This window comes from Mastigoproctus giganteus, chromosome 1 (assembly GCF_048544385.1).
Source record: "Mastigoproctus giganteus isolate SK-2022 chromosome 1, ASM4854438v1, whole genome shotgun sequence".
NCBI classification, from domain to species: Eukaryota; Metazoa; Arthropoda; class Arachnida; order Uropygi; family Thelyphonidae; genus Mastigoproctus; species Mastigoproctus giganteus.
This window is the reverse complement of record NC_143575.1, coordinates 243,392,944-243,417,215: the sequence shown is the minus strand read 5'-3', so window position 1 is coordinate 243,417,215 and position 24,272 is coordinate 243,392,944. Positions and strand designations below refer to the sequence as shown.

General features: G+C 36.2%; 1 protein-coding gene across 5 annotated transcripts in view; it reads right to left on the bottom strand.

Annotated features, from left to right (window-relative positions):
- Positions 1–24,272, bottom strand: part of sky (GTPase-activating protein skywalker) — a 162,298-nt gene that overhangs the window by 25,025 nt on the left and 113,001 nt on the right. For all 5 annotated transcript variants that reach the window (XM_090376626.1, XM_090376653.1, XM_090376662.1 and 2 more), the window contains 2 exons: positions 15,655–15,813; positions 2,283–2,503 (listed from right to left, as the gene is read on the bottom strand). In XM_090376626.1, the coding sequence (XP_090232752.1) occupies positions 2,283–2,503; positions 15,655–15,813 (380 nt within the window). The remainder of the gene's footprint in view (positions 1–2,282; positions 2,504–15,654; positions 15,814–24,272) is intronic.

The following is a 24,272-nucleotide window of genomic DNA, read 5'->3' as shown; positions in this document are numbered from 1 at the left end:
TGATTATGAAACTGACAAGAATAAAATGGAAAAAGAAAAAAAAAAAAAATACAGTGGAGGGATTTGATCCATTGTTACCAACTCTAAAGTGCTGTTACCACTTGGGTAATAGTTCCATTCAGTAATATCTATGACTAAGGATTGATTTTTTCAATTATATTGATCACTATTATGAACTATTACATTAACAATTATTCATTTCCATTTTCAAATTTTTTCAAAATTTATTTCTTGTTTATCAAATTTGAACATTACATTGCTAACTCTCCATCCAGAGATAATACTACCTTCCATGTTTTCATGTTTATTATTCAAAACTAATTACAAATCTTTCACAAATATATAAATTACAACCATTAGAACCATTGATAATCATTACATCATGTGGGAGAGTTATAAATAACTTTATAAGTAGGAACAAACATAATTCCAATCTTTGTAGCATCAGTAGCAGTCAGATTCCACATAACTATGAGTTAAAAGTAGAACAAATGTGGTGAGCTGGATGCACTCATGCTGTAACTCTGAAAAAGTGGTAAAAAAATTCAAAACCATACTAAGTAAAAATTTGTCTATGTTTGGGAAGGTACGGAAAATCATATATTTTTATCTTAAACCAACACTTAATTTGGATTTACAGTTTTTGAGTTTGAGTTACACCTCACAGCTGTAGCACAACACTCCAGGGTTAACAAAGAGTGTACACATATTTGGGAAAGGTAAATGAAGTGAGGGAAGGTGACACTGGTTTACTGAGGGTGTTTTTTTTTTTTGTTTTTTTTTTTGCTGATGCTACATAAGCTTCCTTCCTTATATCATTTTTCCAATACTAAATTAGCAAAGTGTAGATTATTAACAAGCATTACTAACATTTGTAATAATCAGTAACGTGTGTTAATAATCCTTAGGTGTCCTTTAGTTTCATTTTACTAACAGCATTACCAGCACCACTTATATGAAGGTGTCCTTTAGTTTCATTTTACTAACAGCATTACCAGCACCACTTATATGAGAAATGCTCTTTTTCATTTTAATAAGTTTGCTATGTAATTGACTTTCACAGAACATATTATTATTTCAGTTCACATTTTTGACTACCATGAGTAAATGCTATGATCTTAATATCAAAGAAAAATAGTACTCAATTTACTAATTTATTTCATACACTAACTTATAACAATGAAATAATCAATGTTCACGGTAAATCATGCATAGATAAATTCATGCAAGTGCACAACCTCTTAAACTAATGATGGTAAACTTTTTCTGGTCTGTATGCCAAAAATAGGCTGAAACAAGCATACACAATTATCACATACCACGCAAAAAAAAATCTGACTAAATTAGTAAATAGTTTCTATTGATATTATAAAATGATAATACAATACATAAAAGTTTGTAATGAAAAATGTTTCTGATTTCTTTTTCACTACTATGTATCCAATTCCTGAACTCACAGGGTTCTTCAGTCTTCTTTTTCACTATTAGATGTCTGACAGACCATAGTGTCATATATTAGGACAATCCAAAAACTAATTCAACTGCCCATGTGTATTATGTCTGTAAATTGCATGTGTTCTCTGGTCGATTTGCCTGTTTTGCTGGATGAAAACCTTACTATTCATGCCTGAAACTGACCAACTCAGCCAGAGTGAAAAAAAGCCCATTCCTCACTGCTGACAGGATTTGAACCTGGCTCTTTTCGACCCAGTGTGGGGATAACAGTGATTATAACCACTGTGCTACATGCACAGACTCTGAAAGATCACAGAACAATTTTGTCTTTAAATAAAAAGTACTTTTAAAGTAAAAATTATTTACTGGTGCCCACATGCCAGTATATTTTCCCATACTTGAAACTCATGCATTGAGCCACCATCACTAATCTAGACTATTATATGACAAACATTTGTGTAGTGAGTTGTTCCCATAACATAATATTATGGATTATCAGAGTTTCTCTAGATAACATGGAAAAGATGTCCCTGAAAGAGTAAATTATTATTAAATGTTTACCTTCAGTTGAGCACCTAGCAGAGGTGAGTTACATGGTTAGTTACACCCCCCCTTTTTTTTTTTTTTTTTTTTAAGTTTTAGATGTTAGTCAGGAACCAATCTGGGTTGGTCTGTACTAACATAGTGGTAAAAGGAAGTGAATGTAGACACTAAAGTACAATACAAATGCTAAAATCATAGAGAGCAGCTGTTCATTAGATCCAAATTATCTAGGCACTGTTCACTTTTTTCTAGCAAAGATTCTAAAAATCTGTTAAATAACTTACCCAGCTCCAACAGTTATCATTGTATTATCAGCAGCCATAAAAAGTTTAGAAGAATGAGGAACATCTTCCTGTTGATTGGCACCAACCCAAGGATAATTCTGGGTGCCAGGAACTAAGGTAAAAAGAAAACTTTCACCAGTTCCAAAATACATGTATCGATTTCCACTACTGTCTAAGTGGCAGCGTGAAGACCAGCTTGATGAGCAATAAGCACCAAATACCTATATATAATACACCAAATTTATGCACACACATATACTACTAAAACACAAAAATACTCATTAACCAATTAAATAATATTAATAAATAATTAACCTAGTAGTTAAAATTTAGGAAACTTTGTAATTCTAGATAAAGCTAGGCTTAGAAGCCTAGCTTTATCTAGGATTGTTATGATCCACTAGATCAGCCATTCTTAACCTTTAGACAGTTGCGGATCCCCATTTTTAATAGGAAAAAAGTAGACTAGATTGTCAAGCATATTTATGTCTAGAGTTGGGAAATCTCGAAAGGGTTCTCATAAAAAAGAAATGCCTCTTAGGCATTTCTTTTTTATGAAACTCCAAATGCAAAAGGTATTGGAACCTACAGTATTCAATACCATGTGTAGTTTGAATGTTGAGAAGACAGAAGATACTCATTGACATTAAACTTTAATTTCTGTAGATTGCAATTTTCAGAAAACAGAAACTGAAGGGATAAATGAAGAAGAAGAAAAGCTGGTTCTGTGAGTTTGAAATTGAACCATAAATGGATACTGACTGGCAACAGCACTTATTCAAAATGGTTTGGAAGAGGAAAGGGGGAACTACAGATGCCAATTCAGAAGAACAATGCTCATGGAAGTATCTACAGGGTGTCTCAAAAATATTGGTACAAATGTTTAGGGGAGGTAGGTAACATCTAAAGGAATCTGAATCGCATAGGAACCCATAACCAGGAACGTCACGGGAAAGTAGTAGCAGAGGCACAAGCAGCAGAAATGACAAAGGACAGCAATTAGTAGCAAACATTTATTTGACATATTAACAATGGAGTACGAGATGGATGCATTTCATGATGTTACAACAGATGCTCGAAGGTTCCACCATGAGACGCGATGCATGTGCGACACCGACGCAGCATGGATTGGCGGACACGGTCGGACACACCTGGAGTTTCTTTGACAGTAGCAGCAGCGCAGATGAGTCTCACCACGAGATCCATTTCCGTCTCCACAGGTGATTCATATATGATAGATTTGAGGGACCCCACAGAAAGAAATCAAGGCTTGATAAATCAGGTGAGCGTGGGGGGGCCAGGCAACGGGGCCACAACAGCCAATCCATCGACACCCAAAACGCCTGTTCAAATGGTCACAAACACCTTCCATAATGGGCAGGCGCCCTGTCATGTTGAAACCAAATGTTGCGTCTCACATTTACTGGAACATCATCAACCCTGGTAGAACTTGTTCAAGAAAGATCCGATATTTAGCGGAGTTCATGCGGGATGGTAATGGGTATGGGCCGACTAAGCAGTCACCAACCATACCTGCCCACACATTTATTGCGAAGCGATGTTGTGCCACATGGGGGTGCAGACCGTGTGGGTTGTCGTGAGCTCACACATGAGCATTGTGCTGATTGAATAAGCCTCATCCGTGAACAAAACATAAGCTGGAAAATCAAGTCTTGAACACTTTCTTGGAGAAACCACTGTGCAAAAGCCATATGTGCAGGATGATCTTGGGAAGCAGTAACTGAACCCTTTGGAGATGAAAGGGATCGTTGTGCCAGACACGCTGTACACTGCAACGAGACACTCCTAAGGCAGAGGCAACGGCATGTGTGCTGGTAGTAGGATTATTCTGGATGATATTCAACACACTTTCTTCCATGGTAGGAGTTCGTGTCGGACGTGGTCTGCCCGCACTACTCCTGTTACCTCTAAATGGCCCATAATCGCAAAACTTTTGATGCACACACACACGCAACAAACGGTGGTCCGGTACATGTCTGTCTGGGAAGCATTCTCCATAAATTCGTTGAGTGGCTCATCCATTGCCCTCTGCTAATCCACACACTAGGTGCATGTCTGCCAGCTCACAGTTTGTATATCGATGCATGCTCTTCGTGCGGCAACTACTGCTTGAATGAGTAAACCAGAAATTTTCCCTCTCACGAACTGATGAACAGCACCGTCTACCGACTTACGGTGACATTTCTGGTTATGGGTTCCTATGCGATTCACATTCCTTTAGATGTTACCTAACTCCCCTAAACGTTTGTACCAATATTTTTGAGACACCCTGTATAGGGAAGCATGCACCAGAAACAAAATATCTATAAGGCACAGTTGAGATTTTTTAAGAGAGGGATTATTAATTAATCTGAATGGCATCTAGAAAGTTGAGAGGTTTTGGGTGCACCACCATGGGATGTGGAAACAAATTCCATGGTTGGGCAGATTTGAGTTTTTTTATAGAGTAAGTATTGTTTAGAAGAAAACAAATGCTGAGAGCAAAAGAGAAAACTCAGTCTTTCAGATAATGCAGAGGAAGCACTATTTGTGATGTACTCATACACAAGAGAGAGAGATCAGAAGTCAGGGTAACCCCTAATAGAGATTTGTGATCTGGTCTACAGATCTGTATGTCACTGAAGATGAGCACAGGAGCAGTAGACTCCTCTTAGCAAGTATAAGGCAGGACTGAATTTTACGAGAATTTAAATTAACTAAGTTATTTTGTCCCACTGGAGAATTACCTGGGGATCTGCATTTAAGGAACTGGTGGTGCATATTCAAAAAGATAAAGACATTTGCACAGGGCAAGATTTCTCAAACTGGAAGGTGAAATGCAATGTGCTACCATCAGCAAAACTATTGACAAGATTTCTAGTCAGTGAAAGAAGGTTAATAATATTAGCATTAGCATTAGTAGAGGCATTTGATGCAAGAAAGCAAGCTTATGCAGCATCAGCCAAAAAAAAAAAAAAAAAAACCACTTCCACTTCACCCCTCTGTTCGTTCAAAATACCTGTCCAGCTGAGCCTTAAACTTATTTAGGCTATCAACCTCCACCACAAGGGATGGAAGTCTGTTCCACCAACCAACCACCCGCTGGCTAAAGGCAAATTTCCGCACGTCTATCCTACATCTGTCTTTCCTCAATTTGAATTTATGCCCTCTCAGGTGATTATTCTGAGCTAGAGGAAGAATCCCATCAGCATTGAGCATGCTTAAACCATTCAAGGCTTTATACACCTCTATCAGATCACCTCGCTGGTGCCCAGTCTCCAGACACTGTAATTTGCAAAACTTAAGCCTTTCTTCGTAAGAGCACCCCTTTGTTCCATTCACTAATCTTGTTGCCCTTCTCTGTACTCGTTCCAGCAGCTCTACATCCTTCTTGAAATGAGGCCTCCAGACCTGTATACAGTACTCTAGGTGTGGCCTGACCATCGCCTTATACAATGGAATAATCACCTCCTTATCCCTGCTGGAAAAATTCCTGTATATCATTGACAATACTCCATGAGCTACTCTTGCAGCCCGTCTGCACTGCTCAGAGAACTTCATATCTGCCTGCACAACCACCCCCAAGTCCCTTTCATTCTCTACCACTGTCAGTGTTGTACCACAGAGTTGATATGTTGCTCTGGGGTTGCTGTTTCCCATGTGTAGTACTTTACATTTATCAATGTTAAACTTCATTTGCCACCTCTCAGCCCATCGGCTCAACCTTTCCAGATCCTGTTGCAGCAGCATAGTGTCAGTAGTGTCCTTGACAACCCTGCCAACCTTTGTATCGTCTGCAAACTTGGACATTAATCCCGATATACCATCATCAATATCATTTATAAATACAGAAAACAATAATGGACCCAACACTGAGCCCTGAGGGACTCCACTAATAACATCAGTCCACGATGAGCAGTGTCCATTGATTACCACTCTCTGTCTTCTCCCCCTCAACCACCCCTTTATCCATAGCAGCAATTTGCCTCCAATGTCACACTGCTCCAATTTGTGTAGCAGTCTTCCATGTGCAACAGTATCAAAAGCCTTTCTAAGATCCAAGTATATAATATCAAAGTTATTCCCTGCATCCAGTTCTTTTGTGACTGCATCATAGTATCCAATCAAGTTGGTCAGGCAAGACTTCCCCTTAACAAAACCATGCTGTGTCTGAGCTATAACTGAAGTCTTGTCTAAATGATCGTGCAGTGCTTCTTTAACCAGTGCCTCCATTAATTTTCCTGGAACAGAAGTTAAGCTCACAGGTCTATAATTACTTGTGTCAGCCTTTGATCCTCCTTTGTGAATTGGGGTCACATTTGCCCATTTCCAGTCTATGGGTACCTCCCCTGAGTCCAAGGAAGCTCTCATAATTATGGCTAAGGGTTTGCTTATACAAAAGGAAAAGAGTGGGAGAAAGAACAGAACCTTGGGGAATACCAGCATTAGTATAAAAATTAAGCAGGCATCTACCATCACCTGCAGTGAGCAGAGAGAAAATTGGATACCCAATTACAAAAAACAGTCAGCAATAAATGAGATGGAAGCTTATTTAGAAGAAATTTATGCCAAACATGATCAAAGGCCTTTGAAATGTCAAGATCTGGCAGCAAAGAAGCAAAGTTTCTTTGCTCCCAGATCGCTCACTCTTTTCAGCAAGAGTAGTTGAGTTGGATAGCATTCAATTTGTTGATCATTTGTTAATTCAGCATTCAATTTGTTTGGATTTTCACATCATTTAATTTTGTTAATTGGTAAGCTAATAAAAGTGTCAATTTGTGCTTTTTATCTTCATTTTTATAGCATGTGGATAATATTCATCCGATTTTCGCTTATTAGAATTGCCATTTAATAATAAATAAATGCTGGCTCGTTCGGATTACTGGCATTTTGAATTATTGACGTTCGGTTTATCGATGCTCTACTGCACTTTTGAATGGAGCAGAGGTAAGTGCCAGTGTTAATTGTCAAATGGCCCCAGGGGTTCCCCCCATCTCGGCTAGAGGTAAGTGCAATGGGATGATAACTGAATGAGAGAGATTTGTCTCCCATTTTAGGAACTAGTTGGATATAAACAATTTCCATGCAGAAGGAAAAACACCAGTGGAATAAGAAAGTATGAAAATGCAACACAGAACAGGAGTACATATTTTGAGAACAAGTGGAGAAATGCCATTAGTACCTGGAGCTTTCTTGGCAACAAGATTGTACAAAATTCTACAGGAGGCATTAAGTGGAATGTATTGGGAATGGTAGGAGGTGATTTAAGAGGTCATCAATACAAAGTTAGAAGAAAAATAGGATGCTAGTAAATCAGCTTTATCTTTAGCCGAGGAGGCAATATTACTTATAGAGGTAATAAAAGAAACTGAGAATAAATATGTTGGTGTGTGTGTGTGGGTAGTCATTTTAATTTATGAAATAATACAATTATAACTGATTTTTGTCTTAATGAGTACACATACTACTGAGACAGAGAAACTGAAAACAAGTGGTCTGAAAGCACATTCTGAGCATATAAATAATATGATTTACTCTAAATATGATAATTGATAACAGAGAAGTGACTCTAAAACATGAAGTATGCTTCTTTAAGGGTTCTTATAGTGTATAAAATCAATTAAAAGAACTATTTCAATAGAGAAGTTCATATGCGTGCAGCAAATAGCACAGGCTACAGCCTCACTAACATATTTTTTGTGTTCCTGTATTCTTTTGTAGGATTTGTTTATGCACAATGAATCACAGGAGCAATGAAGATAGTAAATTGAGGCTCTCGTGATGTGATGGCCTGCAGTTCAAACTGTGTTTTAGCATGGGGGGGGTTATGGAAATATTTACCAATCATTTTTCAAAGCTGAAGAATAGTAGATGCTCATTGGTATGTATGATAATTTTCCTCTGTTAACAGTATTACTTATGCAAACTTTGATTATGGTTGCCCTTGCTTTATTGAAGGATAATGAAGCGCTTGAAAATGCTATTCTGCCTGAGAGGTGTCTTCCACATAGAAGACCACTAATAACCCCCCCCTCATTTTGCATAGAATGCTTGACTATATTTTGATATTATGGTGTTCTATGCTGATGGGTTGGCAATTGTATTTTTTCAGCATGTTATACTATAGGATCAAAATCACAATCCCATAACCACAGTAGCAACACTTATCTGGATTCAGGTCATATAGACTAATAACTGTTTTTTAATGCATTGGCAAGATTTACCACCACTGCTCATTATGACAATGAGGACAGGAAAGCTTGTGGTACATAGTCTGCATCTTTATTGGAGCATCTTCAATGACGTTATCTGTTGAAAAGGTACAGTCAAGTTGGTTGTTGCTTTGGGGGAATTTGAAGTCTGAGATTAGTGATTGCAAGATTTTGTGTACAAGGATTTGCTACAGGACTTGGTGGTATTAGGATTAAAATCCACATAAAATGGATATGTGGCAACCCTATTTGGGAAAGAAGACAGGTAACAGCACAAATAACTAATATTTGGCTGGTGATGAAAAACTCAGGCTTTTGAGTTTTTATTCAAGCTCTAGACCAAAATAGATGCTACTGAACTAATAAAATTCATAAAAGAAAAAAATGTTCCATGGGATGAAAATAGCTTATCAAGGGCTACCAAACACTATGGCAGGTAAGTATAAATTATATCTGTGGTACAGTTACTCAGGAAGTAAGGTATATATAAAGCACCCTAGAAAAGATGTCAGCAGAGGTAAAGAGAAAAGAGTTTTTTGCATATATGAAAAATAGAGGGAAGGTAGGGAATATATTGACCCATACACGACCACTTGGGTAACATAACTGATGAGTAAAAAAAAAATTTTTTTTTTTTTTTTTTTTTGCATCAACATTTATATAAACATTATCTCACACATAATATTTCTGGTTTAGATAACATACACTAGGAACTAATATGATTGGGTAAACACTGAAAATGGATTAGAAGAGAAATTATCTTCATGTTTCAATTTGAAAAAAGCATGTGGGGATGCCAGGATTTATCTAGTGATATTAAAGTAAACAGCAGAACAGACTGCCACATTCCTAATATTAATATAATATTATAATGGATGCAGTCAGTACACAATGGTAGTAGAATCATTGTGTTCTGACTACATTTAAGTTCTCAATAATTTTATGTTCCCATTTTTATCCCTCACTGCATGGTACTGCCAATTGAAAGTCTACTAATATCAGTCCTTTTGCTTTGTCCAAATAAAAATAAATGCACAATTTTGCAATCCTAATTTTGATGTAATAACGTGCAAACATAGCATTAGTTCAGGCATACAACGCAATAAAGCAAGTTTATGCAGCATCAGCCAAATAAAAAAACAAAACAACTCCAATTTCACCATCTATTCACTTCAAATGCTTGTTCAGCTCAGCCTTAAATTTGTTTAAGCTATCAACTTCCACAACAAGAGATGGAAGTCTCTTCCAACAATCAACTACCTGGCTGCCTAAAGGCAAATTTCCACATATCTATTCTACAACTGTCTTTACTCAATTTGAATCTATGCCCCCTCAAGTCCTTAATCTGAGCAAGCAGAAGTATCCTGTCAGCATTGAACCTGCTCAAACCATTCAAGGCCTTATACACCTCAATTAGATCACCTCGCAGGTGCCTAGTCTCCAGATGCTGCAACTTGCAGAATTTAAGCCTTTCTTCATAAGCACATCCCTTTGTTGCTCTCACCAATCTTGTTGCCCTCCTCTGTACTCATTCTAGCAACTCTATATCCTTCCTAAAATGAGGCCTCCAGACCTGTATACAGTACTCAAGGCGTGGCCTGACTATTGCCTTATACAAAGGGATAATCACCACCTTGTCTCTGCTAGCTAAATTCCTATATATATCATTGACAAAACTCCATGACCTGCTCTGGCAGCCCATCTGCACTGCTCAGAGAACTTCATATCTGACTGTACAATTACTCCCCAGGTCTTTTTCATTCTCCACTTCCCTAAGTGTAGTACCACAGAGTTGGTATGTTTCTCTTGGGTTACTGCTACTCATATGCAATACTTTGCATTTGTCAATATTTAACTTCAGTTGCCACTTCTCAGCCCATCTGCCTAACTTTTCTAGATCCTGTTGCAGCAGTGTCTTTAGTGTCATTAACAACCTTGCCAACTTTTGTATCATCTGCAAAGTTGGACACTAAACCTGATATACCTTCATCGATATCATTGATAAATACACAAAACAACAATGGGCCCAGCACTGAAGCCTGGGAGACTCCGCTAATAACATTAGTCCATGTAGAGCAGTGTCCATTTATTACTACTCTCTGCCAACTCCCAATCAACCATCTTTTATTCATTGCAGTAACTTCCCTTAATGCCATACCGCTCCAATTTGTACAGCAGTCTTCCATGTGCAACAGTATCAAAAGCTTTCCTGAAATCCAAGTATATGATATCAAAATTATTTTTAGCGTCCAGTTTCTTAATGACCACATCGTAGTATCCAATCAAATTGGTTAGACACGACTTCCCCTTTAACAAACCCATGCTGTGTCTGAACTATTGCTGCTGTCTTGTCTAGGTGATCCTGTATCACCTCTTTAACCAGTGACTCCATTATTTTCACTGGAACAGAAGTTAAACTAACAGTTCTTTAATTATTTGTGTCACCCTTTGAACCCCCTTTGTGATTTTTTTTTTTTTTTTTTTTTGATTTGGTAGTTGTTGGCGCATCGGCTTCTGTGGCCATATTGCACCTCCCAAGGTTTTTGCAGTACTTTGATCCAAGCCCGAGGCGGGAATCGAACCCGCAACCTTTGGGTTGCCGGGCAGGTACTTTACCCACTCGGCCAGCCCGGTCGGCTACCCCCTTTGTGAATTAGGGATACATTTGCACATCTCCAGTCCATGGGGACCTTCCCAGACTCTAAGGATGCTCTCATAATTATGGCTAAGGATTTGCTTACTTCCCTTGCTGCCTCCTTCATTATAACTGGATAGATTCCATCTGCCCTTGGAGAAATCTAGTAGCCTTTAAGTCCGTGAAGGCTTCCCATTTAGAATTCACCATTGGTAATATCATCAGTTGATCCCACTCTATAGAATTTAAAAACTGTCTGAGACCTCTGTAGTCACCTTTACGAAAACAAAAACCCTTCCCTTTATCCTTGATCATAGTTACATCTTTAAGTAAATCTCACATCAGTACACTGTGATCACTGTCACCTAGTGGTTCCCTTATCTGCAAATTCCTAATGCATACATCATCACTGCCGACAATCAAGGGTATTACTCCCTCTGGTTGCCACTTGAACATGTTGCCATAGAAAACAATCCTCCAATAAAAGCACAAAAGTCTTGCTAGCGTGCGAGTGAACAATCCACAAGTTCCATTCAATATCTGGAAATTTAAAATCCCCCATTAAAGACATTCTGATTTACTGGCCCATTCTATTTCTCTGCACAACTGTTCATTGTACTCATCAACGTTATCAGACCTATAACATACTTCTACTCTCGTTTTCCCTTTCCCAGTGTTTATGTCACAAACAGACAACATTGCACTGTCCACCCATGTCAACTGGATGCACTTCCTTAGATTTTAAGTGTTTCTTAACTAACCACATAACCCCTCCTCCCTTCCTATCCTGTCTGTACACATTGTACTCTCCAAATTCCAATTCTGCACTGCTTATATCTGTGTGACACCAAGTCTCTGATATTTCAACAATATTCGCCATGTCTTGACCAGCACTTCAAACACATCAAATTTATTAACTATACTTCTAGCATGCCAGTATACATGCATCTGTTCCTACTCTTAGTTACCCTTACACAGCCCGCGTATTTACTTGTTCCACTATGACTCCCAGCAGTCCTGAAAATACCCAGCACCTTGATTTCCAGGCTGCTGCTCATTCTAATAGAAGCAGTGCAAGAATCACTTTCGCCTCTGTCTGCCTATCTCCCCCAAGCGAGCAGTTTTCCGACACACCTAACACTGCCTCGATAGCATCAGCAAATAATTTTGCATCCTTTCTATTTAAGTGTACCCATCCCTGTAGAAGCAGTCTCTCTTGTTAACAAGCACAGACCACACTGAAAAAAAAAATTCTACCCCATGAGCCTTTCACAATTTCTCTATTGCTTGCTCATTTTTAAAAAAAAAAAACAAGCAACTCCATCCAAAAATATATATATCTGCAGTGACAAATTACATACAATCATAGCAGAGCCTAGGAAACTAAAACACTTTACACTGTCAAACAAAGACCTCTTTCTTTGTGAGGCAGGCAGGAACAAAACTCACTGGCACAGTAATATATTCTTTGAAGTATTTAGACAATATTTTTGGGAAAACAAATAAATGTGACCAACCTTTTCTCTTAATAATGGCTGTGATCCTTTCAAAATACTTTTGAACAATTTACAGTAATTAGTATCATCCATTTTCCTAAGCTTTCATCCAGAATTTAAGCTCATCATTTTATGAGCTTAAATTCTGGATGAAATAGTGGATATAATGCAACTCATCATTCCATTAGACCTTTTCTACCATTTCAAAGTCTGAGAAAACAGTTCTAATATAGAAACCAAGGCTGTGTAATTCTGTGCAGAAAGTGGAGAATACAGCCATTCTTTGATGTCAAGACTGGTAGCATCACTGTTTGAAGAGGTTAGGAGTGCAACTTCAAGATAATGGTAACCATCCTCTTTGGGGAATTGATTTCATTCCCTTCATAGACATTCTTTAGCTACATCATTTCCAGATCATTTCTTGATCTGTTATATTGCCTCTGCAATTCCATCTTTCATACTGGTGAGTGTGGAAAGTTCAAAGAGACTGCAGTGTTGTCCAACAACAAATAGTGATAGCCCCAAAAATCAAACCTCTTTAAAATGTTGGAAGCCTTATTCCATGACCTATACTGGCTACCACCAGTAGCCAGTATGCTCATAACTTTTTTAGCTGCTTATACTTTGCATACAACCAGTTGAATCTGCTTCAATGGGATAGGAGGGTCAGACTTTTATTAGAAAGCAGTGTACAGTGTAAGGAGAAAACGTTAAACTGGAAATCATTTAAAAAAAAAAAAAAGAGGAGAAACACTGGAGGATGCAAGAAATCAAAACAGTATTAAAAATCCTTCAGAACAGCATTTCCCAAACTGGGGTCCATGGACCCCTAGGGGTCTGTAGATCAGACACCCCTCTCGAACTGGTCAAATTATTCATTCTATGTATAGCAAATTGATGATAAAGTTATTATATATTTATGTAAAAATAAGAATGTTGAGTTGTTTTAAACATAAAACTTTGACTTTTCTTTTACAAAACCCAGTGTTCATACATATATATATATATACATGCAGAGAAACAAAGTGCCTACAAACCCAGCTCTGTGGCTTGGCACTATCTTCAAGATAATGTATACTACATATACATTATCTATATGTGCACATGCGCACACGCACACACATAGTATTGTATATTGAATAAAGTATGCATAAATGGATGTGAAAGTTACACAAAGTGCCAGTAACTATAAGGGTGAGGAAAGTAAAAAAAAAACTGTAGTAGATTTGTGAAAGGTGAAAGAATATTAATATCCTAAAGATTATGAAGAATTAAGCAAAATTATGGGCTGAATTACCAAGCCAATAGAAAGTGGAAGAACTGTAAAGTAAAATTAGTACATCAAAATACTAATAAAATAAAAAATAAAATGAAAAAATGAAAGTGGTATAGCTATCATCAGATATGGGGGGGGGAAACATTTAGAAAATGGTTGAATATAGGTAAGGCAAATATGCTTGATCTGATGTCAGCTGAAATAAATATTGATACATGATCAGGTATTTAATCAGGGGACTACACCTGATCATGTATCAGGAACTGCGTTTCTATACTTGTCCACAGTTATAGAAGAAAAGTGAAAGGCCAAAAAAGCAACGAAAATGAAATTACCATATTCTAATACAGTATGGACAAGGCAGTCCCAACACAGTGTAATTTATTTAAGTAAAAATAAGGATCAAGTTAGAATAAATACAGTTAATATAAATATTTAGAATTTAGTGTAAGATATAATTTTGTATAGATAGGAATTCAATGATTCAATAAATAAATTTGGAACAAGCATATGGTATAGGGTGAGATATTAAATTGAGGATGGGGAAGGGAAAAAGGAGTATTTTAAATAAATAAAGACGAAAAATAGTAATAGAAGTAGGATAGTAGGAACGTTCGTATAACCCTCATATAGACTAATATTTTTATGAACGGGAAGAATAGTAGAAATAGATGGCAGAAAGACAAAAAGCAAAGAAAAAGTTATTACATAACGCTTTCTTTGCTTTTTGTCTTTCTGCTGTCTATTTCTACTGTTCTTCCCATTCGTAAAACTATTCTTCCCGTTCATAACCACACACACACGGTGATTCAGGAGGAATAGTAAATATTTTGGGAGATTATAGTATCGATTATAGTCAGTAAAAAGTTCATATAAACATGTCCAATTCTCAACGGAGAAACAGCTGTTTGAAACTGGCGGACAGCTCCCTGAATCAGATGTGACCAAGAAGCAGTTATAACCTGATGTTTGGTGTTAGAAGTGTTAAGAATACCGCAGATCTTCACACATGCTGAATATGCCAATATGGTGTTTGTCTATGGTTTTTGTGGTGGAAGTGCTACTGCTGCTTGTACAGAATGCCGTCAACGGTTTCTTAACCACAGAATACCGTATTCAAGAGCGTTTACTAGTGTTTACACTAAACTGCGTGAAACTGGTACAGTTCCCAGTGCTCATATTTCTTCTTAACATACAAATGAACAAAATGTGGATGAAATAGAACACATTTTTCAGTCGGTAGAACATAGTCCTACTATTAGCACATGAAAAATTTCTACACATATCGGTGTTCCACAGACAAGAGTATGGCAAACATTAAGTGAGCACAGCATGAACTTTATATAAACTTTTTTATTCAGAATAATCGATACTATAACCTCCCAAAATATTTACTATTCCTCCTGAATCACCCTGTGTGTGTGTGGTGGGGGGGGGTCTGCAAACTTTTTTTGATTTTTGAAGGGGTCCCATAAAGTAGATGTAAATAAAACAATGAAATAGAGAAAGCCAGAATAAAATAAATATTGAGGCCAAAACAGTTTTAAGTGGATCTCAATTATTAGAAAATGAAATCTTCATTGATTTAACTTATAGAAAAGAAGTCACAATACAACAGAATAAGAATTTAAGGCAATATTAATTTTGTACAAAAATTTTAACAATTACAGAAAAAAGTCCAACGTATGAAAGCTGAAAGGAAAAGTGTACAAGGGAAATTTCTATTCAACAGGTTTTTGATATTGATAATTACCTCATTATCTGTTGTCTTTATAACAAGGAGAGTTGGCTCCCAATTATCCACTCTCATATAAAAGGCTGTAAGGCAACTGCCATGTTCATTTGTAGAATAAATAACTTCAGGCTGCAACATGGTAATTCTTGAAGGCAGCCATCCCCATACTGCTGTTATCTAGTTCAGTATAACACAAAATAGTACAGAATAGGTAAAAAAAAAATACAAATTTCTGCCTATATGTGAAATGGAAATTAGTAATTATTGTGTGTGGGTATTATATAGTCAAAAAAAAATAATGCAAGGAAGCAAGTTTATACAGCATTAGACAAAACAAAGGGAAAAAAACTGCTCACATCATTTGCTATCTGTACTATAAACTACAACCATTTTTCTAATCTACCTGTAAATTTACTTAAACTATGTACTTGGTATCAGACAGCTTTTAAATTCTATACAGTGGGAGCAACTAATGATGTTACCAACAACAAATTCTAAATGGGAAATAATCATAGAAGCTACTATGCTTTTCATACCAACTAAGAAATACAGTAGGCCAGGGGTGGGCAACAGCCGGCCCGCGGGCCACATCCGGCCCGTGACGATGTTGAATCTGGCCCCCTCGGTAAATGCATAAATATAGAAAATCCATACCTGACTACACTCGCCGTAAACGTTCAGCTTAATTCGGTTCAATCGGGAATCGCAGCCAGTACAACAGTAACCAAGTGATTCTACGCAGCGTCAAAGAGTTATTTCCTAATTATTATTGTAGCATCGTTCGAACGAAGTTCCTTTGGGTTTGACTTCTTATTGAAAAAAATAATATTGGTGCGATATATTTTATGTTTTATGCCTTTTCTAATTATTACAATTTTTAATTTAATATAATTTATAGCCCATAAAATGAGCCAATTAAAAAAAAAGAAAAATTGATGCCGAATGCCACATTTTCAATGATAATTGGACATTCAGATATTTTTTTTAAAAATACATTAATAATTTGGTAATTCAAGTAATATAACATTTTTTAGGTTCTGATTTTTTTTATTAAATCGTTCAATCTATTCCGGCCCGCATCATGATGTGAAAATTTCATTCGGCCCGCATCATGATACGAAAATTTCATTCGGCCCACTGACGAAAACAGTTGCCCACCCCTGCAGTAGGCCCTTATTATAACATGGTTCGCTTTTCACTGACTCACTATAATGCTGTTCTTATATTATAACCAGTGTTGAGCTGTGAATATATTAACAATGGGCTCACATTTTGCCGACTTTTTGATGTGAAACATCCTTGGGGATTCCTGCCACGGATGACATCATGGAAGTGACATCATCCACTGTAGGCTTCCACCAGAGGCGCTTCCGATGTTTACACTACTAGTCTGCGTGGAGCGCTCACTAGTAGTGTGATTAGAGCACGTGCCGCATTTTTCATGACCAGTATATCTCGAGTCAGCCTGGTCATCATGCCTCCCCCCTTTACGATAGTCTCTCGAGTTCTAAGTTTTTAGAATTTTTGAATAATATGATGTCACAATCATACTTCCTGAAGTAAGTATGATTGCAACAATCAATACAAATATTTGTCAAAAATTTATTTTTTTGTCTCGCATTTTCGTAACATTCCACTGTTAGGTGCCCCGAATAGCTGCGGATATCGTTTCAACTACAAGATTGGTATTTCAATCGATGCTGTTTTCTAGACATTTAGAAATGTTGCAATCACAAGTATACATCTCTTACTTTAGTTATCATAAATCCATTGTACTTGTCTTCCAGAAATTATGAAAATTTGTGAATGATCAATAAAATATTTACAATACAAAAGCTCTTTTATTTCGTAATCAAAATACCTAAAAAATAAACGTGAAGGATTCACATAAAACCACCTACCACTTTTTTATTCGCCTCTCTCTTTTTTTTTAAATCTATGGAAATATAATGGATACATTTTTTTCATGATAAAATTTTAATATTCCGAATAAAAAATAACACGAAATATTTACCATATCACAAATAACAAAAACTATCACAAAACATTCTACAATATAAAAACAAATATTACATAAAAAACAAACTCTTCTAGAAAAGGTACACAAAAATCGCAGATTACATGAAAAAAATTATTATACAAATATTCAAGAAAAATTTATTCTGAAAATTGCCATATGCAATTTACTTCTTTATTAATATTTGTTGTCCATCTTCTGCTTTTCTCAACAGCTGAGCGATGATTTGACATAACGATCCGGATCAAACTGAAGCAATGGTTTTCCATTTTGATGTATATGGTCTTCATAATCTGCAACGTGTTCAATTGTCACAATATAATTCATCTATGCTGAAATCTCGCTCAGCTGCAGCACTGCTAGTCGCAATGGTTTCAAAGATATTTCTGGCTTTCTTAATTGAAGAGGGAATTTCACTTGATTTTAAAGATAAACTGTTTTCGACAAAATCTCTAAAATCGTTAATTTTTATTTCATATTTTATCAGAAAACTTAAATTTCTTATTCGTTTTTCACCGTCTTGCCACGGAGACAAAAGTTCTTTCATATTCCACGATTCCAGGTAGCATATATTTAAAATTTCTTTCAATTCCTCATCGTCAATAGCATCATTATTTTCTTTATTTAATTTAAAATTACTCTGTTGCATTAATAACTTATCCTTAATAAACCTGTCACGAGGTAATTTTTTAAATGTGTTCTTACTTTCGATTCCTTAATTCTTTCAACTTCAACATGCTCTCAATTTTAGCTTCATAATTTTCTTCAGAATTTTTAAAATTAGCGATAGCATTGATAGTTAGAATAATTAATTTATCTGCTTTTGCTATAGTGATGCTGCGACTTTATAAAGCTTCTGAAAGGTAAGAGAGCTCCTGCAGGATGTTGATCATTAGTGCTAAATCGTTAAAAAATTCTAGATTGAAAAGTCGGTTTAATAATCCAGAATATTTAACTTTCTGATTCAAAATGTTTGCACAAAGCGGGATAATCCCTCCAATCCTCAACTGCTATCCGCAAACTACAAGCTGCCCATTGTGGCCCGAACGAATCCTGGAAAAAATGTTCCATTTTCTTGTTATTATTATAATAAGATTAATTAAGCAGGTAAAACTCCAGATTAATGATTGACAGGTGCCAATCACTGCTTTCCCTGCTCACTGTCCTCCTACGTTAATATGCCTAGGGTGTTTTCCCCTCATTTGATGATGTTTTTAAATCGCAAACTCTTTTACCAATTTTAAAACAGCTGGATAGGGGAAAAACACCCTACCTCAGCTAAGATTACCCCCCCCAGATGACAATTCAATTAGAAAGAAAATGCCTTCACAATAATCGCCTTCACCGAATCACAAAATTCGACCGTACAATCAATCTGTACTACAACAACGCGCACTGCATGGAGACAAATGATACCCAAATAATGGAGTTTAGCCTTTAAGTATTATTATCATGATTATTTAAAGTATATTAAGATTATTATAATACTTAAACGTTTGATTATAATTTGTATGGTTTTTTGCAAATTTTAATTTGTGATTTTGATATAATTAAACTGTGATTGCTGTCAGTAATGTGGTGTTTGTGAAACAATATACTGTCATGATTTTAGCATTAAAAAATAAATATTTCCTTTTGTTTTCTCATATTGCCATCCGCAAGCTACAAGCTGGCCATCGTGACCTGAACACACAACTGATCTTTATACAATCCTTAATTCGTGCTGGTTTTTTGGAGATTGGTGATATAATGCATACAAGTTTTTTTTTTTTTTTTTTAAATTATTACCTGTATGCCATATATTTTGGAACATTTTCTTCACAGTGAAAGTCTTGACATGGTTTCCAAATCTGCCAACATTTCATCTTCGGAAAGTTTACCTCAAAGTTCCTTCATTCCTCCCCCCCACCCCCTCGACGTCATCACTCCTGTAATGGACAGTTTACTCTAAAATTGCATCATAATTAATGCAATAGAGTTACATTTTCAAAGAGTTAATAATGGCAGATAAGTATTAAAAAAAAAAAAAAACAATGTCTGGACATGGCACTAGGACTACAAAGGTAAGAAAAAGACTGAGTTTAGGCGCCTCCGTAGCCAGGTGGGAAGGAGCAGCAGTGCGTAGCACACACTTCTTGATTAGACCGGGGTTCGAGCCCGTCACCACCAAATACGAAGATTGCGGAAAGGTCAGGGAATGACCACCGCATATCCCGGAGCAATATGGCCTTAGTTGCTAATGCTCCTAAAAACCAAATAACAAACAAACAAACAAGACTGAGTTTGAAAATTAAATTAGTTTTGAAGCAAATCGATTCTGGTCAATGACAAGTGGATGTGTGCAATAATTTAGGAGTGGCAGGTTCAACTCTAAGAACAATTATAAAAAATAAAGAATTAATTTTAGCAGCAGGAAAGACAGCTGTTCCACTGCAGGCAACTTAAATTGCCTAGGGCTAGGCTGGCTATTATGATTTAAATGGAGTAACTTCTAAATAATTTTACTGATGATAATATCCAATGCAGAATTCATTAAGTTCAATTATTATTAAAGAAAAAGCAATTAGCCTATATAAGGATCTGAAGAAAGCTCATGTCGAAAAAAATGTGGAACCATTTAACACTAGTATGGGCTGGTTTGATAGATTTAAAAAGCACTATAACGTACACAACATAGCAATCCAGGAAGAAGCCACAAGTGCAAATCAAGGAGCCGAAACTTCCAAAAAAGAACATGCTAAAGTTATTAAAGAGGTTGTTATACTGTTCAACAAGTTTTTAACATAGATGAAACAGGACTATTTTTGGAAACTAATGCCTAAAAGAAGTTTCATATCGAAAGAAGAAAAAAACATGCCAAAATGCCAAGCTAGTGGCGAAGGATTGGTTGACTATTGTTGTGTGGTAATGCAGCAGAGGATTTTAAATTAAAACCCCTTTTTTTTTGTTTACCATTCAAAAAATCCAAGGGCTCTTAAAGGTTTCACTAAATCAAACCTACCTGTAATTTGGAGGGCTAATAAAAAAGCTTGGGTAACCAGGCCTCTTTTCTTTGATTGGCATGCTGAATTCTTCTGTCCTGCAGCAGAAAAATATTGTGCGAAAAATAACCTTGATTAGAAAGCAATTCTAATCATGGACAATGCACCAGGATATCCAAGCAAAGAGAGCTTAGAATACTTGAACAATTATAAAAATATTTTAAATGCCTCCAAACACTACATCTCTAATTCAACCACCAATGGAACAAGGTCTTATTGCTACATTTAAAGCTTACTACATAAGGAACGCCTTTTCCCAAGCTTTTAAAGCCTCGACACTGGTAAAAATGCACAGAGTCTAAAGGAATACTGGAAATCCTACAACAAAAACTGCCATCACAAAAACATTAAGTGCCTGGGATGAAGTGACTCAAAAAACCATGAATGGAATGTGAAGGAAAGTTTGGAAGGATTGCATAAAGGATTCCCAAGAAACTGATGATTCAGTTGAGAATGTTAAAGCGCAAATTGTTAAGCTTAGTAAAGAGCAGGATTAGACGAAATTGATGAAGACGATGTACAAGAGATGATCAACAATGAGAAGGCCTCTAACAAAAAACTCATGGAAATGAGTTCTTTGTTAGAGAATCCATCAGCCTCTCTAACATCTTAAATTGCAGCTTATAGGGACTAGACATGTGAGATGATCTGATTGAGGTGTATAAGGCCTTGAATGGGTTGAGCAGGCTTGATGCTGATGGTATTCTTGCTCTGATTACAAACCTGAGGGGCCATAAATTCGAATTGAGGAAAGACAGTTGTAGAATAGATGTGTGGAATTATGCCTTTAGACCAGAAGTTCCCAAACTTTCTCGGTTCACGGCGTCCTTAGTGTCCCAGTAATTTTTTCACGGCACACCTAAGCCAAAATAAATACCTAACACAGAGGTTTTCAACCTTTTAATATATATAATAATTTTATTCTTTATATAGAGGTACTAAATAAAGATTAATTATAGTCACCACAAAATTAAAAAGATACAGTACTATGGATACCATACACCTTTTTATAATGAAATAATGTATAAATTTAAAAAAATAATAATAAATAAATAATAACTTTAAGTAACTTAAAGCCAAATTACACGACACCCCAAGAATGTTGTTGCAGCACCCTAGTGTGCAGCGGTACCCCAGTTGAAAACCACTGCTTTAGACAGTGGGTAGTTTAGTTTATTGCTGTAACAAACTTCCATCTGTTGTTGTGGAAGTTGATAGCTTAAATAAATTCAAGGAGAAACTTAGACAAACTCTAAAAGAGTGAATGGATGTGTGAAATTAATTTTTTTTTTTTTTTTTTGGCTGATGCTGTGTAAGCTTGCTTTCTTGAATCATATGCCTCTATTAATGCTAATGCTAATCTGCCTTGACTTTCTTAACCTCCTTTGTGACTTGATTGTAGACTACTATCTACCATAGACTTCTCAATCATCTGATAATTTACATGCATCCCATGCAATTTTCTTCTCTGCCACATGTCTCATTAGATCATCTGACATCCATTTAGGTCTGTCTTGAACAGTACAGGTGACGCCCCCCCCCCACTTAATGCTGGTAATTCATTCTGGCAAAATATTGCTAAGTGAATCAGTGCTAAATGAGTGCCGTTTTCCCATAACATATGTATTTTTGAGCTGCAGTCTGTGCCATAGGATATTTCCTAATCAATAATAAATGGAAGTAAATAGACAAATGTGGGTCAAAATATTTAATATTCAAAAGTTTGTACATATAAAATATTCTACATTATATACATATAATTTAGCTACGTTACATATCAAAATTAAACTTAAAATGCCAATTAAAATCATGACTATTAATCTGATGATCCTGAGCTGTTTAGTTTTCATATCTTTGGACTGAAAAATATGTTGATTTTGAGTTGTACTTTGATTCATTTCATATCGTACATATGAAATGAATCCCTACAAAATCATGTAGAGATTCATTTCTTTCTTTAAATTTCTTATTACCTTGGAACTTTGTTCCATATCAGAGTCATTCTCCCAGAAATAATCACACATTTTTTCAGTGTTTGAAAGCTTCACTAAGTCCTTATGCAGTCAGCAAATTTATTGGTTCTTCATCTGTAGGATCTTAATTCTCTTCTCCCTCAATTGCACGCTCTTGTTCTTTGGCTTAAGTTCTTGCAGAACTTAAGCCAAAGAACAAGAGCGTGAACTTAAGCCTTACTTGGTAAGAGCTTAAGCCCTCGTTCTCCTCACCAATCTTGTTGCCCTTCTCTGTACTCGTTCTAGCAACTCTACATCCTTCCTAAAATGAGGCCTCCAGACCTGTACACAGTACTCGAGAGATGGCTTGACCATTGCCTTATACAAAATGATAATCTCCTAAAATGTAAAATTTTAGGAGATTAGGAGGAGATTTAAAATGCAAAAAATTAGAATAGAAATTAGTAGATCAAACATCAGTGGCTACAATGCATTATTTGCCATATGTTGATTATTATATTTTAAATAAAAATAAATGGAACAGGTGCCAGTAGCATGGCAATCTGGTAGGGCAAAAAATAAACAAATAGATAATAAAAATACAAAGGTGGAGAACAATATAAAGAGTAACACAGGGTATTATTTTAGGGAACACGCCTAAAATAATTTAGAAAAAGCCAATTAATTTAAATTTAATGGAGCCTGGAAGATAGTACCAGGTCCAAATTATATGAAATATCATTAAGAACGGAGATGGAAACCAACTGCAACATGTGACCAACAAGATAAAAATAAAATAGACTGACCATTATGTGCCATCTCATCAGAGGACCTCAATTGCTTCCCCCTTTTTTTCATTTTATTATGTATTGGTTTATTTTTCAGTCTACTGGTTTGCCATGCTACTGGCACTTTTATTTTTATTTAAAATAAATAAATAAATATATATATAAAGTTTCAAGTAACACCATATAATATGGAAAAAGTGGGGATATAAGTATTTAGTTATAGTCAGTGTTTTTTTTTTTGGGACGGTACGGTGTACCGCCCCAAAAAAAAATGCACTGCTTCCAAATTTCACATGTACTTTTGTGTGTGTGTGACATTTGGAAGCAGTGCACTCCGAAATTTGTAATATTCCGTAAGTTTTGTTCACATGTTTACCTACTGTTCAAATAAGCTTAAAATTATTTAACTAAATTTGCATTTTTCACTGTGTTAAGATATTGTCTATATAAAACTGTATAACCATTTTTATAATTCTAAATTACTCAGTCGGATCTCTGTTTACCGAAGTCCTTTTATAGCGAATCATTTTGAATTCCCCCTGGAAGTTACATTTAAAATAGTTTCTGTTGAGCAAAGAAAATTTTCATATAGGAACGGATTAGGAGAGAATTAACTCGGTACACACTGTTCGCATTTCTGGCATTTAGGCAATTGGTGCTGCTGCACGAATTAAGAGAGCTAAAGTGATTACCATTCTGCAACTTAGTGGTACCTGGTAAAACCTATCCAATCACCTGCCCCACATACGGAGAAGTTGTGCTGGTCAGCATATCAAGGGGGACTTCGTATTCCCAACGGGCTCTGGTCCACCTTCTACTGCAGTGGTGTCCAAACTTT